The sequence below is a fragment of the Podarcis gaigeae genome, assembly GCF_964106915.1.
Source record: "Podarcis gaigeae genome assembly, chromosome: 2".
NCBI lineage: Eukaryota > Metazoa > Chordata > Lepidosauria > Squamata > Lacertidae > Podarcis > Podarcis gaigeae.
The window spans coordinates 29,331,191-29,346,437 of NC_139679.1; the positions used below are offsets into that span (position 1 = coordinate 29,331,191).

A 15,247-nucleotide genomic window follows, 5' to 3' on the forward strand; every position below is an offset into this window, starting at 1 on the left:
TGGGAGTTGTAGTCCAAAACATCTGGAGGGTCGAAGGTTGGGGATGCCTGCTCTAGAAAGATGATATGGCGTTATGCACTCTGCACATGCCCAGAGGCACGCTTTCTACACCCTGAGGTCCGTACTCAACCCCACACCACACCCCCTCCACGCTGGCTCAGATTAAACCCTGGAAGGAGACAACCACCTTATCCTACATGAACCTTTCTCCATCCTCCTCCTTCCCCTTTAAACGGGAGGCGCCATATTCGCGGACGGCGGGGGACTTCTCGGCTTCCCCCCTCTGAGCATCCGCACATGGTCTCGTCTCACCTCCGCCCTTTAATTGGCAAAGCGAATTCCTCTCCGCGGCTGTCTCCTTTAGCCCCGCCCCGCCCGGGGCGCAACACTCGCAAGCGGTTGCTAGGAGACGGGTAAACGCTACTCCAATCGGCGGGATCCGCTTGGCGGGGAGAAGAGAAGGGTAAGGAGGAGGCGCGGGGAAACGAGGGGGGGGGGGGTCCAGGGGTGCTTTTTATTATCTAGGCGTATGGAACACGCGCGCTCTTCCCCCAGCGCCGCACTTCCCACCCTCCCACCGTGGAATGGTACAGACCACCCTTCCTCGGGCTCGAGGCCGCCGGTGGAAGCTCCCATTGGTTAGCGGCACGACCTGCTATCCGGCCCCGGATGCGGGTGATGCTGACTATGGTTACCTAAGCATGGTTCAGGGAAAGGACCGTCGGGGATTCTGCACATGCTCAGAGGCCCTCTTGTTTTTTTTATTTTCTCTTTCTTTTTGCATGCCGTGGGGGTTAAGTTCTTCTGACAGTGGAAGGAAAAGCCCCCAGAAGTCAGCCCAGGTGAGCCCGGGCTTGCCACCTTTGGGCAAAATACGGGACAGGTCAGGCAAAATAAAGGGCAGGTGGGGGTTGCTGCCGTGATAAGGGGGCTAAACATTGCTTTGCCTGGCGCAGCAGTGACTTCAAAGCAACCCATTACAATGATCAAATGGAAGCTATCCGTCCCTGCAAACATTCCAGCAACAATATCGAAAGGAGATCCTCCCAAAACCAGCCAAAAAAGAAAAAGAGAGAGGGGTGGGGAAGAGATAGCAATTCTGCTTCTCTTTCTCACAGAGATTTGCCTCCAACATCCTAACATGGTTTGCGTAACCCCTCCACCCCTCCAACGACTACTTCATGAATCCCTGTTTACCCACACACACACAAAAGCACCTTTCGAGTTTAATACCAGCGTCCCTGCTACATGTGGGTTTCCAGATCGAGGGTGGGCAAGTAGTTTCTTGGACTCCAACCCCCATCAGCACTAGCTGCGTGGCTGATAGTCATTGATGATGGGATTTGTAGTGCAGCAGCGTTGAAAGAGCCAGAGGTTCATTTCCCATTTAGATTTTTGATGCAAATAATACAGGGACAGCCAACATGGTGCCCAAAGCCGAGGTGGTTGGACGACTCTTCTTCTTTGGACTACAAAGCCCCTCATCCCAGATCATTGGCCATGCTGGCTGGGGCAGATGGGAATTGGAGTCCAATGATACCTAGAGGGCATTACCTTGAGGTAATGCATTATGCCTAAAAGCTATGATAGCTAGCTAAGTTGGTGACCCTCTCTGACATTTGCTGCCTGAAGAAAATTTGCTGCCTGATGACCAGCCTTCCCCAAAGGCCTTCTTTTCTGGGGCTTACGTTGCCTTCAACTGCTTCCCTCCATTATTGGGGAGCTTTACTCCTGTTCAACTGATTTCCTTCATGATTGTTTGACTAGTAAATAAGGCCTACATTGTCAAGTATATGACACACTTAAGGTTGCTTTGGTTACTGCTGCTCTGCTTGTTTTGTTTCATATTGGACTCTGTCAGGCTCAATAATAATTATTATTATTAGTTTATTTAGATTTATATACCACCATTCATCAAAAGATCTCAGGGCGGTTCACAATATAAATGCACAATACAGATGCTTTAATAAATCCATAATTTCCCACTACTAAATATGTAGGCTTACAACATGGAGCCGACATGGGAATATTGCATCACTCTTCATCGGTGATGTCATAGTCTCTAACCAATTAGTGCCCTGTGACACTCATGTAAACGCAATCCCCATGGAAATTGCAAAGTTAATTGATACCCTAGCCAGTTTCCCAGTGACAAAATATTGCGGTTTGTATTCTGGAAAGAGGTAATATCCCCATAATAGAATTCCTATCTTGAAAAATTATGTCTGGAGTGCTGTGACAATTTCACTTCCTTAGCCTTACAAAAAAATCAATATAAGGTGATCAGTTCGGCTTTATTGATCTCCCCTTGTTACCTGACCTTTAGTTAGTTAGAGTCTTCTTGCTCCAGTCTTTTCAAGGTCCTTAAGGCCTTGCAACAGACTCGTGTTTCCCCAGTAAGAGTCAGGTGTGAATTATGCACTAAAATAGCAACAGTTAAAAAGTGGTTCTGAAGGAATAACAGGATCTTTTTCTCTCCCATTTGCAGTGAGCATCATGGAGATTGTCTACGTTTATGTAAAGACGCGCAGTGAGTTCGGTCGACAATGCACCTTTTCCGACCGGATGGCAGAGGTCAATGTGGACATTCAGCCAGATCCACTGCAAGCTACAAATTTTATTGAAAGAGACCCCATTGATACTGGAGTACAGTGTGCCAGTGATATGTCAGAGCATGAGGTAGAGTGTCTGATCTTGAAATACTACTTTCTACTTTTCTGCCTTTAGGCAGAATGCTGAAAGAGAAATGTATGGCTGATTATGCAGGATTTCCAAACTGCATATAATTCAGCTGGACAAGAAAAAGAGAGTTCTGCTTACAGAACCTTGGCATTATAAAAAGAACATAAATAAGGGATCTAGATTTCTGTACTGTTCAGAAACCATTCTAAAATCTTCATCCAGTGCAATGTGGCTTTATGGTGGTTATTGTTTTGGTGGCAGAGGGATGCAGGTGGTGCTGTGGTCTAAACCACTGAGCCTCTTGGGCTTGCCGATCAGAAGGTCAGCGGTTCAAATCCACACTATGGGGTGAGCTCCTGTTGCTCTATCCCAGCTTCTGCCAATCTAGCAGTTCTAAAACATACCAGTGCAAGTAGTTAAATAGATACCGCTGCGGCGGGAAGTTAAACAGCACTTCCATGAGCTCTGGCTTCTGTCACGGTGTTCTGTTGCACCAGAAGCAGTTTAGTCATGTTGGCCACATGACCCAGAAAGCTGTCTGTGGGCAAACGCTGGATCCCTCAGCTGGAAGCGAGATGAGCACTGCAGCCCCATAGTGACTGGACTTAACCATCCAGGGGTCCTTTACCTTTACGTACCTGTTTTGGTGGCTGTTTTAAAACAAAGTGCTTTTTTTTTTGTTTTCCAAACTGAAGCTGGAAAACCCAAGCCCTTAAAAAAGAAACAAATCCATGAATGGCAACTTCTGGATTTTGTTTGATATGATTGCAGGTATGCAGATTTTCTTGACATCTACTATATGAAAACGTAAGTCTGTCTATGGAGGTATAAGAATGATGCATAGCCTGCAATTGGACATTGCAGGGGAGGCATGGCTTTTACCAAAATCAGCAACCTGTCCCTGCAGTACAAAATGCATGTAGCCACACCCCCATGTTGTGAGTTTCCCCATTGCTACAAGCAGCAGCCTGTGAAGTTACATAGGGACAGGGAACTTGCAATGCAGTGATATTGCATCACATACTTAGTATTTGTAGGCATTACAGATGGTGAAGGCATGGGGCTGTTGCTTCTGTTAGAAAGGCACATATCCTGTGTCAGGGTAGGGAAGAGCTCTCCACCGGGTGAACTTTTGCCTGCCTGCCAATTCAGCTGCAGAAGGCACAGAAGCCATGAAATGGCAAACAAAATCAACGAGTCCGGTGTGTTTTGAGTGTTGATGGGTTGTTGTTTTTTGGCAAAATATACAGTCCACTCCTCTTCATGCCTAGGACTGTGGGAGCTAGAATAATGTAGCAGAACACATACTTGGCATATGAACACAGGCCCCAGGCTCCATCCCTGCCATTTCCAGTTGAAGGATCTCAGGGAGCAGAAGAAATATGAATTACCTTTGCTTGGGGCCCTGTACAGCTGCTGCCAGCTCAAGTAGAAAATGCTGAGTTAGTGGCCAGTATAAGGAAGTGTCATTTATGCAGGAGGTATCTTTGTACAAGGGACGCGGGTGGCGCTGTGGGTTAAACCACAGAGCCTAGGACTTGCTGATCAGAAGGTCGGCAGTTCGAATCCCCGCAACGGGGTGAGCTCCCATTGCTTGGTCCCTGCTCCTGCCAACCTAGCAGTTTGAAAGCACATCAAAGTGCAAGTAGATAAATAGGTACCACTCCGGCGGAAGGTAAACGGCGTTTTTGTACGCTGCTCTGGTTCCCCAGAAGCGGCTTAGTCATTCTGGCCACACGACCCGGAAGCTGTATGCCGGCTCCCTCGGCCAGTAAAGCGAGATGAGCGCTGCAACCCCAGAGTCGGTCATGACTGGACCTAATGGTCAGGGGTCCCTTTACCTTTATCTTTGTACAGCATGGTTCTTATTGGAATTTCTGTGCACAATTTCTGTATATGGGAAGAAAATAAACAACTGTTTCTCATGTGCAAACCAGCCTGCGGGTAGTAAGACTGTCAATGCTGGTAATCAGAAGTTTTTGATGGACTCTGTAATGTGGATTAACGTCATCCGTGGTATTATGTGCTTGGCAATTGGTTGTGTTCTTCGTGTTATCCCTTTACATGCAACCCAATTGGTCGCCAAAACGTTCTCCTCTATGGCCTCCTCCATTTCTTACATATGACCCTTGAGAATCATGGTCTTGTATCTGAGGCCACTGCTGCTGCTGTTTAAAAAGAAAGGGGGGGAAAGACTGAAGGCAGCTGTGGTTTTCCTTTACACCAGGTCAACACAGAAAGGTTTGAAATGGAAACCCGGGGCATCAACCACGTGGAAGGCGGCTGGCCTAAAGATGTCAACCCCTTGGAAATGGAACAGACCATTCGCTTCCGCAAGAAAGTTGAGAAGGATGAGAACTACATCAACGTCATTACTCAGCTGGGCAGTGTAAGTCCCTTTGGCCTCACCCTTTCAGCAGCCTATGTCGGAGCTTCGCAACCTGCTTTCCTTATTCCTTTTTCTTTGTTTTCTGCATGACCTTCCCAGGTTTGTTCTGTGGCCATCCACTGACTGATTCCATTACTTCTTTTGTAGCAAATGGATCACTGCATCAAGCAGAACAATGCCATCAATATCTACGAGGAGTACTTTGAGGAAGAGGAATTGGCTGGAGTTACGGATGAGGCTCCATCAGCAAAAACTATCAATGTCTTCAGGTAGCTCTTGAGCAGCCAGAAACCTCTCTCCTCTCTTCGAATCTGGCTTGAGATGATCTTTGGTTTTGTGTAATGACTGAAATATTGCTGATGCTGCTGTCCTACAAGGTGTATTGATCGTTAGGTAAAGGTAAAGGGACCCCTGACCATTAGGTCCAGTCGTGACCGATTCTGGGGTTGCGGCGCTCATCTCACTTTATTGGCTGAGGGAGCCGGCGTACAGCTTCCGGGTCATGCGGCCAGCATGACTAAGCCACTTCTGGCAAACCAGAGCAGCACACGGAAACGCCGTTTACCTTCCTGCCAGAGCGGTACCTATTGATCTAGTTGCACTTTGACATGCTTCCGAACTGCTAGGTGGGCAGGAACTGGGACCGAGCGACGGGAGCTCACCTTATCGCGGGGATTCGAACCGCCGACCTTCTGATTGGCAAGTCCTAGGCTCTGTGGTTTAACCCACAGCGCCACCCGTATTGATTGTTATTAACCCTAAATTATTCAGGCAGTCTGTATTTGAAGAATTGGATGGTCTTTCTTATCTATTATTTCCCTATCTGTCTGCAAGATGCTCCCAGCTGCCATTCACTGACTGTCCCTGAAACCAAGCATTGTCTATGAACATATCCCTGCTGTTTTCAGTTAACTTCACAGGGCGGGGTAGGATATATTATTATGGCACTTTTTCCTTCCATCTCCCCCTAAATGTAGGACTAAATGTAGTGGCAGACATCATGTCCATACAGTTAAAAAAAACCCCTAGAGTGATGAACAACTGTCTCTTTTGACTCCTTCTGATGATCTGTTTATTGAGCACTCTTCCTGATTTGCTTGCACAAAGTTTATGCAGAGGTTAGATTGTGCTTGGTATTTATTGAGCATTTGCTCTGATTCGTTTATGGGGCACTTGCAGGGCTTGAAAGCTCAGCACCAACACTTTGAATTGTGCCCGGAAATGTACTGGAAGCCAATGTAGGTCTTTCAGGATTGTCTTATAACTACCCCATAAACAAATCAGGACAAATGCTCAATGAAGACCAGACTTTAGCCTAAGCTCTGTGCAAACTTTGCGCAAGTGAATTAGGATGGATGCTGGAGAAGCAGGTCATCTGGTGGAAATCATGGTAGGCTAAATGAAGAAGAAACAGAGAAACCATATATTATTCAGGCAGTAGTTATAACATCTGGAACAACTGAACTGGGGGCGTTTGGGACTGGAAATAGACTCCCACCCCAGTGACGGCTTTCTACAGCACCTTCTTCAAAATGCTCAGTGCTATAACAGACGCACATAAGACTCCCTTGTCTGTGAGATATATATTTTTATTTTTAGTTCTTTGTGAGATTTGATGGCACAACCTGTTGCTTATGAGCAAATGAAATGCTGTTGTCGTCTTCTTTATTATCAAAAAGGGACCCAAACCCAATCAAAAGAACAGCCACACATCTCTCCTGGCACCCCGACAGAAGCCGGAAGCTGGCAGTCTCTTATGCCAGCCTAGAATTCCAGCGGAGTTCAAAAGACATGAGCTATGATTCATACATATGGGATCTTGGTAAGAATTGAAACACTTTAACGTCACTTGTACAACTTGTATACAGTGAGATTACACGAGCACACCCCCCCCCACTCAGCTCTCTTAGTCTTAATTCCCCTCGTTTACTGATGCACACCCATCAAATCCGAAAGTCAGTTGCCCTGTTGTTATCTTTTCATTCAGCAGCCTAACAGCCCATGGATAGAAGCTGTTCTTTACCCTGTTGGTGCGACTAATCATGCTTCTATATCTTCTGCCTGAGGGCAGGAGATCAAGAAAGTGCCGGCCAGGGTGTGAATCATCCCTGAGAATTTTCCTCATTCTCCTGAGGCAACGTTCTTCCGCTATTTCATTCAGCGGATTCATGGAACAGCCCATAATATCTTGTGCTGTATTCACCACCCTCTGTAGGCACTTCCTATCAGATGATGTCAAACCAGAGTACCACACCGTGATGCAGTATGAAAGGACACTTTCTATTGCTGACCAGTAGAAGGAGATCATCAAATGTTGATTGACATGGTTTTCCGCAGTATTCTGAGGAGATGGAGTCTCTATTGGGCTTTCTTAACCACCTGCGTTGTATTTATTTTCCAAGTAAGGTCTTCACTGAGATAAACTCCTAGGAATTTAAAGGAAGAGACTCTCTCCACACAACCCTCCCCGATGTACAGCGGGGCTAGTTCTCCTCTCTTCCTCCGAAAGTCCTTTGTCTTGCTGATATTAAGGTGGAAGCTGTTCCCTAGGCACCATGTAGATATTTTTGGGACCTCCCCTCTATATGCTGATTTGTCTCTACCTGTTATTAAACCCATTATGGTGGTGTCATCTGCAAACTTAATAATTGCAGTAGACGGGTCAGAAGGGGGGAAGGCGGCGATTATGGTTTCTGCATAATTTCCCCTGGGCCTGAGCACTGGCAGATCCATCTCCTGGCTGGGATCTATGGGAGACGCCTCCTGCCATATGCACCCTCCGCAGAATGGAGGAAGCAGAAAGGGTCTCTGACCTGGATTTTGCCCAACTCTAAAGGGTAGTCCCACTATTAGTTCTGCCTCCCATTTCCTTGTTCTGCTCCTCACTTCAGTTTTTCTACTGCCTGCACCTTCAGGTGACTTTGCGCCCAGTTCATTCATATTCAGGAGCAGAAATGTTGCTTATGGCAGCCATGGGGTGCAGTGGGAAGAGAGATAAGGGAATAAAACGGATAGTTTTTTTACCGTTCACTTTAGAATTATGAAGTCTGACAGCTATTTTCTTCTGTATGGTAATTCTGCCTCCTACCTTCTTCTTTTTTTAAGAAACCCCCAACAAACCAGAACTTGTTATCCGGCCATCCTCACCTTTGGTGTGCTTAGAGTACAACCCAAAAGACTCACATATCCTGATCGGAGGATGCTACAACGGGCAGATAGGTAAGGGAAATGGTTAGCACACGGTAAAAAGTCGTGGGGAAATCGGGGCCCTCATTGTGTACCTTGAAGTCTATTCTTGTTTGGCTTTACAGTGGTACCTCATGTTAAGTACTTAATTCATTCCGGAGGTCCGTACTTAACCTGAAACTGTTCTTAACCTGAAGCACCACTTTAGCTAATGGGGCTTCCTGCTGCCACTGCGCCGCCGGAGCACAATTTCTGTTCTCATCCTGAAGCAAAATTCTTAACCCGAGGTACTATTTCTGGTTTAGCGGAGTCTGTAACCTGAAGCGTATGTAACCCGAGGTACCAATGTATCTGTAATTGTCACTTGCAAGCCTTCACTCCAATAGTGCCGGAAAAGGAAATGGAGGAAGGGAGCTGGCAAACCACGTGTTTTCAAATAATATTTATCTTTTTGTTGCACCGACTCCAGTTTTTGAAAATATTTTCTGCTTTCAAAGTGTACATGAACTTTTTATTTTTTCAAAAATCTGACAGCTACAGGCATCTAAAGCCAAAAATAAAAATAATTGGAGGCCAGGTTCAGGGCCCAGGGTTAGTGGAAACTGATAACTGGTCTTAAGAGCAAAGGAAATCCATAGCGGAGGTTTCAAATTCCGCTTGCTCGGTCAGATCCACTTTTGCACCCACTGCTTTGAATGAAAACACAATTATGAACTATGGTGGGAGTGCTTGTGTTCGATTTGCGTAACTCAGAGTTTGGCATTTCTTGGAACAGAATTTGAATTGTGGAAAGCGGAATGCACGCAGCTGTTTTTATTCATGTATTTAATCAGCTTCTATCCTGCCCTCCAAACTTACACATCTCTGAATAAAAATAACATGGCAAAAACAACATTACAATAAGAAAAACGGAACAGCGAAGAAAAATTCATTTGTCCTTTAAAAGCCTGGAAAAATAAAAAAGCATTTTCCTCGTGCTGACAGTATAGCAGCAAAGATCCCAGGTGAGCCTTCTAGGGAACAGCATTCCTTAGGCAGGGTGCCACCACGAGAAGGCTCTGGGGGATCCAATGTATTATCTTGGGTTACCAGTTACCTGTTCTGTTCCCTTCCCCATGCCTTAGGTTCTTATTACCATATGTTTTGTCTGGTCCTGATTGCTGTCCTCAGGCTGCTGCTTGGTTTTATACCTCTTTGAACGTGGGCTTTGAACGTAGAGAGGCATACCTGAACGCCCCGCCACAGTTCGCCTTCCATCACTGCTCTATACAGTGGTACCTCGGGTTAAGTACTTAATTCGTTCTGGAGGTCCGTTCTTAACCTGAAACTGTTCTTAACCTGAAGCACCACTTTAGCTAATGGGGCCTCCTGCTGCCGCCGTGCCACCGGAGCACGATTTCTGTTCTCATCTTGAAGCAAAGTTCTTAACCTGAAAGCACTATTTCTGGGTTAGTGGAGTCTGTAACCTGAAGCGTATGTAACCCAAGGTACCACTGTAGTTTAAAAAGAGAGCCTTGGGTTTGCCCTATATGCTCTGTCTCTTCCTAACTGCTGTGCAGATGGACCAGGATGAGTTTTTCACATGGTGTATTGTTTTCAGAGAAGAGTCTGTGAACTCTCATGCTTGAAAGAACAGGCTGTGCGCAGCTGGAATTTCGCCTCCCTACTTCCTTTGCAGAAGTTCTCATGCCAAAGACGTCACCCGTCACATTCCTCTTTTTCTTTTTTAATACGTGAACAGCAGCATGTCTTTCTAGTAGTAGTAGGAACCTTTCCAAAGAAAACAGGAAGCAAAGCTCTTACTGCACACGGTTTTCTCCCATGCCCTTCCATGTACCATCAGGTACCACCACTGTTGGACACAGGAAACTGGGGGAGAAGACTCAGAGCATTCTTTATTTTCCTATGTTTCCCACAAATACCATTTGGGGCTCTTGCTCCCCACTATGGCTGGGTAATATATCGATATATCGCCTAAAACTGGTTTCAACTCCATATTGTGATAGTGGTTTCATAATTGTTGACTGAGCAATATGTTGCAAATCATGATGCTTGTTAGGGCTAGGTGATATATTATCCAAAACTGGTTTCAAGTCCATATCATGATAGTGGTTTCATAATTTTTGACTGGGCAGTATATTGTGTGTGTTATGCAAAAATCACAATGTGGGGGAAACCGTGAAGCCAGCCAGTTCCTCTACATAGCTCCATCCTTATTTCAGATGTCATGATAGATCAGTATATCCAGGGCCGGATTTAGATTTGATGAGGCCCTAAGCTACTGAAGGTAATGGGGCCCTTTATATGTCCAGCTGTCCTTTGTCAACAACAAACTGTCACTGTTTTTGTGTTGAATATATGCTATATGGTAATTTATGGACCTAATAGGTATCTAAAGCCATTTGAACATAACAAAATATGTATTTTATCCAAGTAATTGCTGAACTGAAATACAATTAAGAAGAAGTATATTAATAGTGAAATACAGTTAAGAAGAAGTATATTAATAGTGAAGTAATTATTAAGCTCTAACTTAAAATGATTTTTTATTCATAACAAACTTAGTAATGCAAATACTTCGGCATTTGGCAATAACACAATTTACAACAACTCATAATCTATTCCTCTTTGCGGCCCCCCAAGAGAGTAGGGCCCTAAGCTATAGCTTGTTTAGCTTATACGTAAATCCGGCACTGCGTACAGTGGACGCTCAGGTTGTGAATGTGATCCGTGCAGGATGCACGTTCGCAACCCGCGTCTGCGCACATGCATGTTGCGATTTGGTGCCTCTGTGCATGTGCAAAGTGAAATTTTGCGCTTCTGCACATGCATGACCGCCGAAACCCAGAAGTAACCTGTTCCAGTACTTCCAAGTTATAGCGATCCACAACCCGAAAAAACGCAACCTGAAGCGGTTGGAACCTGAGGTATGACTGTATATCGCAATGTTCAGCTGGTGATATATCACAAAGTTGAAAACCAGCTCTGTTCTTATTCCAGACATTGTGATATATCACGATGTTGTAAACCAGATATCGCCCAGCCCTCCTCCCCCCAGGAAATAGTCTTACCATTTTCTGCTAAGGCTAACCCTTACCAAATAGGGTGTTTTCCGGCTTTGCACACCCCAGCCTGTCTTTTGGCTGGCTTCACCAGGGTGCTGTGTGGATGTGTGTCACATTTCCATCAACAAGGCTGCCCTGGGGATCCTGTTCAGATTGGTACACGACATAGCTGCTGCCGTGAAGTGTTACCCAAGGAGCTCACGACCCCGTTATTCCTAATTGTCGCTGTTTGATTAACAAGAACGATTGTCTGCCATGGTTTCAGAGTTCCACCACGCACAGGTTTGCCAGGTCCATTTATGATCGTATTGCCTTTTTCATTCACATGTGCCCTTTGAGTTAATTATACTCCCTTTTATGTTTCTTTTGCCATTTTCATCAGCAATCAGATCTGACAGGGTCTCTATTACAGGGACGTTATTAAGCACTTCATAGGTGATGGAAGAGGGAGTTGTTTTCACTTTGTCCTTCACAGGCCTCCTGAGGCAGGCAGTAATGGCCCCGTGAAACACACTCTGTCACCTCCAATGGCTTAATTATAACTGAACCATAGACAGCAAAAGCAATTCCCTGCTGCGTCTGCAAAAATCCAGCCCATCTGTGTGCTTTGAAAAGGAGAAGCTTTAAAAGAAGCCTCTGATAATGAAGCAGTTTTGAATTAGGTCTAAGGGTTAAAGCACACGCCAGAGACATCTGGTGAATTTTTGCTTCTGCCACAGACCACATACGATTTATTTGCGGGGGGGGGGGGTTCCAGTCCAAATAACAATCGCCTCCTGTATCATTTTGGGGTACATTTGGATGAAGACATAGGGCACTTTGTGGCAATCATTAATTTTCTGTGTTAGTCCAGTATAGTGATGTAAATTCTCGAGAATAATCTTTTGGAGAATATTCTTGAGAATATTCTCGATTAATGAGAATATTAGAGAATTTTCATTTAAAATAGGAGAATATTCATTTTAATGCGTTGAAAATGATATAAAACACAGCCTGATAAACAAAACCATATGCAAAGAAGCCATTAACATTAAATGATAATATATTTCAGTATGGCAATCTCTGGTAAATGGCACCTTGTACCATTGAATGGCACTGCAAAAACCAGCTACTGGCACTAAATAAAAATAAAGAAATGTCAACTGTTTAAATGAAGGCCACCTCACGTGCTGTTACACATAATTGTATAGGCCTAGGTACTTTAAATGAATAGAGCATTAAAGCTACTTTCTGTAATAAAAAAAAATCACACTGTGTGGCCAAGGGTATAGAATTGCTAAGAATAAGGTCACACCAAAATAGAAAAAAGGCTATTACATATAGTAGAAATACATACGAATTCAAATTTTCATCAAATTAAATGAATAGCATTTATAAAACTAAAAAAAAAAAAAAAAAAAGTTTTCTGTAGCTCACATTTCAGAACTGCCAGTGGTGAATGATACAATGCCCAGTAATGTAACTGGATTTTTAAAAAAAATCATTATTCATTACTTACACTGGCAATATCAGAGCTTGACTTATTCTTTACTGGATTTTTTAAATGTGCATTGTAAAACTGGTTCTTACATTAGAATTTACAGTTTGTGGAGAATATTCACCACAGAATTTTCTAGCAGAGAATATTCTCACCTCACATCACTAGAGTATGGCATTTACATTGGCGCTTCCATTTCTGGATCTGAAAATGACTGTATTTTTTGCTCTATAAGATGCACCAGACCATAAAACGCACCTAGTTTTTGAAAGAGGAAAATAAGGGGAAAAAATTCTGAATCCCAGAAGCCAGGACAGCAAGCGGGATCGTTGCACAGCGATCCCGGTTGCTGTCCTGGTTTATGGGATAGCCGCACGCAGCCTCTCCTGGGCAACGGGAGCCTTCACCCCCTGCCCGGGAGAGGCTGTGCGCGGCTAAGGCTCCCCCAACAGCCGTGCTCCCTTTAAAGAGCGTGCAGAGTGTGTGCGCGGCTCTTGGGGGCTTTTCCCCAAGGAGGGAGAAGGGCAGCCCTTCTCCTTCCTCGGAGAACCCCCCCCCCCCAAGAGCCGTACACATGCTCCACACGGTTCTTTAAAGGGAGCACTGAGCAGAGCCTCCCGTCTGCATTTGCTCCATAAGACGCATACACATTTCACCCTACTTTTTAGGAGGGGAAAAGTGCGTCTTATAGAGTGAAAGATACAGTAAATGTAAATGCTGCAAAGCTATGATGTATACTTGATTTTTAAAGAATTGCTCAATATATATTCCTGAAATCTAATTAATTGGGGAGATTTATTAAAAATAAAAGCAGTTTATGTTAACATTTTGAGGACGAGCTGTAGACTGGAACAGTGTGGGTGGCGAAAAGAAGCTGGATTAACTTTTTGGAGCGGTTTCCCGATTACCATAGAATTGTAGAGTTGGAAGGGACCACGAGGACCATCTAGTCCAACCCCCTGCAATGCAGGAATCTTTTGCCCGACGTGGGACTCAAACCCACCAACCTGAGAGTAAGAGACTCATATTCTACCAACTGAGCTAACCATAACCAAGGACCTTGATGCATGTTGAACAACTTCAAGCTAGGACCCTCAAGTAATCCTATAGCCAAAAGATGCTATTAACCTTGTTTGTGGAAGGAGGACCTGAGCATCTTTCAAGCGACCCACAATTCCTGTTTTCACTGCCCCTCAGCTTACTGGGACACTCGAAAAGGAGGCCTGCCAGTGGAACTGACCACAGTCGAGCTTAGCCACCGGGATCCTGTGTATAATGCTATCTGGCTGCAGTCAAAGACTGGGACGGATTGCTTCTCTGGATCCACCGATGGGCAGGTAAAAGACAGATACTGCAGTTTGCTATCTATAGGAATAGATAGATACTCAGGAAAAGGGGTGCAGTAGCTGCACCAGACCTACGGAGGAACTGGAGATGTCTTCGTGCTCCTGCAGCTTTGCTCCAGGCTCTGTTGTTTTTTAAAAAATGACTTGAGCTTCTCGCTGCTTCTGTACCCTTGGCTAGTTCAAACGATCAACTGCATTTATCAGCTAAGCCACAGCACTGAATGCGGGCGGTACTTGTATCCTAGATGGTGCATCTAGCCGATGGTGTGTATCTCTGAAGAGCAGCCAATAAGGCTTCTGGGTCAGTGCCCGTCAAATAATCATTCAGCCATAGAGCAATGGACGCTCATGGAAAGATCTGTAGCTGGGAGCGCTATAGCAGAATTCAGAAGTAGACAGAAAAAAGTAAGAAGGGCTTGTGAGAAGAGTAAGAAGAGAGCCAGTGTGGTGTAGTGGTTAAGAGCGGTGGACTCGCAATCTGGTGAACTGGGTTCGCTTCCCCGCTCCTCCACATGCAGCGGCTGGGTGACCTTGGGCCAGTCACACTTCTTTGAAGTCTCTCAGCCCCACTCACCTCACAGAGTGTTTGTTGTGGGGAAGGAAGGGAAAGGAGAATGTTAGCCGCTTTGAGACTCCTTCGGATAGTGAAAAAGTGGGATATCAAATCCAAACTCCTCCTTCTCCTCTTCTTCTTCTTCTTCTTCTTCTTCTTCTTCTTCTTCTTCTTGGTGCTATGAGAATTCTACACTGTTCAGGAAGGAGAAGAAAGGGGAGAGGAGTCATTGGGTTGTTTCTAAGCAGGGGTCAGCAAACTTTTTCAGCAGGGGGCCGGTCCACTGTCCCTCAGACCTTGTGGGGGGCCGGACTATATGGGGGGTGGATGAACAAATTCCTATGCCCCACAAATAACCCAGAGATGCATTTTAAATAAAAGGACACGTCCTACTCATGTAAAAATACAATGATACCCGGACCATCCGCTGGCTGGATTTAGAAGGGGATTGGGCTGGATTCAGCCCCTGGGCCTTAGTTTGCCTACCCATGAACTAATGAAAGTCTAAAACTCTCAGATGCCATAGAACGAAGGAAGCCAACTTGAGTA

General features: G+C 45.1%; 1 protein-coding gene across 6 annotated transcripts in view; it reads left to right on the plus strand.

Moving 5' to 3' along the window:
* Positions 1 to 608: 608 nt before the first annotated feature.
* The window catches only part of LOC310839139 (dynein axonemal intermediate chain 2-like), a 77,982-nt gene continuing 63,343 nt past the window's right edge, over positions 609 to 15,247 (plus strand). For 5 of the 6 annotated variants that reach the window (XM_083727553.1, XM_083727551.1, XM_083727550.1 and 2 more), the window contains exons 1-6: positions 2,489 to 2,679; positions 4,910 to 5,071; positions 5,219 to 5,340; positions 6,751 to 6,893; positions 8,177 to 8,290; positions 13,997 to 14,136. In XM_083727553.1, the coding sequence (XP_083583679.1) occupies positions 2,497 to 2,679; positions 4,910 to 5,071; positions 5,219 to 5,340; positions 6,751 to 6,893; positions 8,177 to 8,290; positions 13,997 to 14,136 (864 nt within the window). In that variant the 5' untranslated portion in view covers positions 2,489 to 2,496. Of the gene's footprint in view, positions 843 to 2,488; positions 2,680 to 4,909; positions 5,072 to 5,218; positions 5,341 to 6,750; positions 6,894 to 8,176; positions 8,291 to 13,996; positions 14,137 to 15,247 lie in introns of those variants that run through there. The other variant, XM_083727552.1, reaches the window with a different exon arrangement.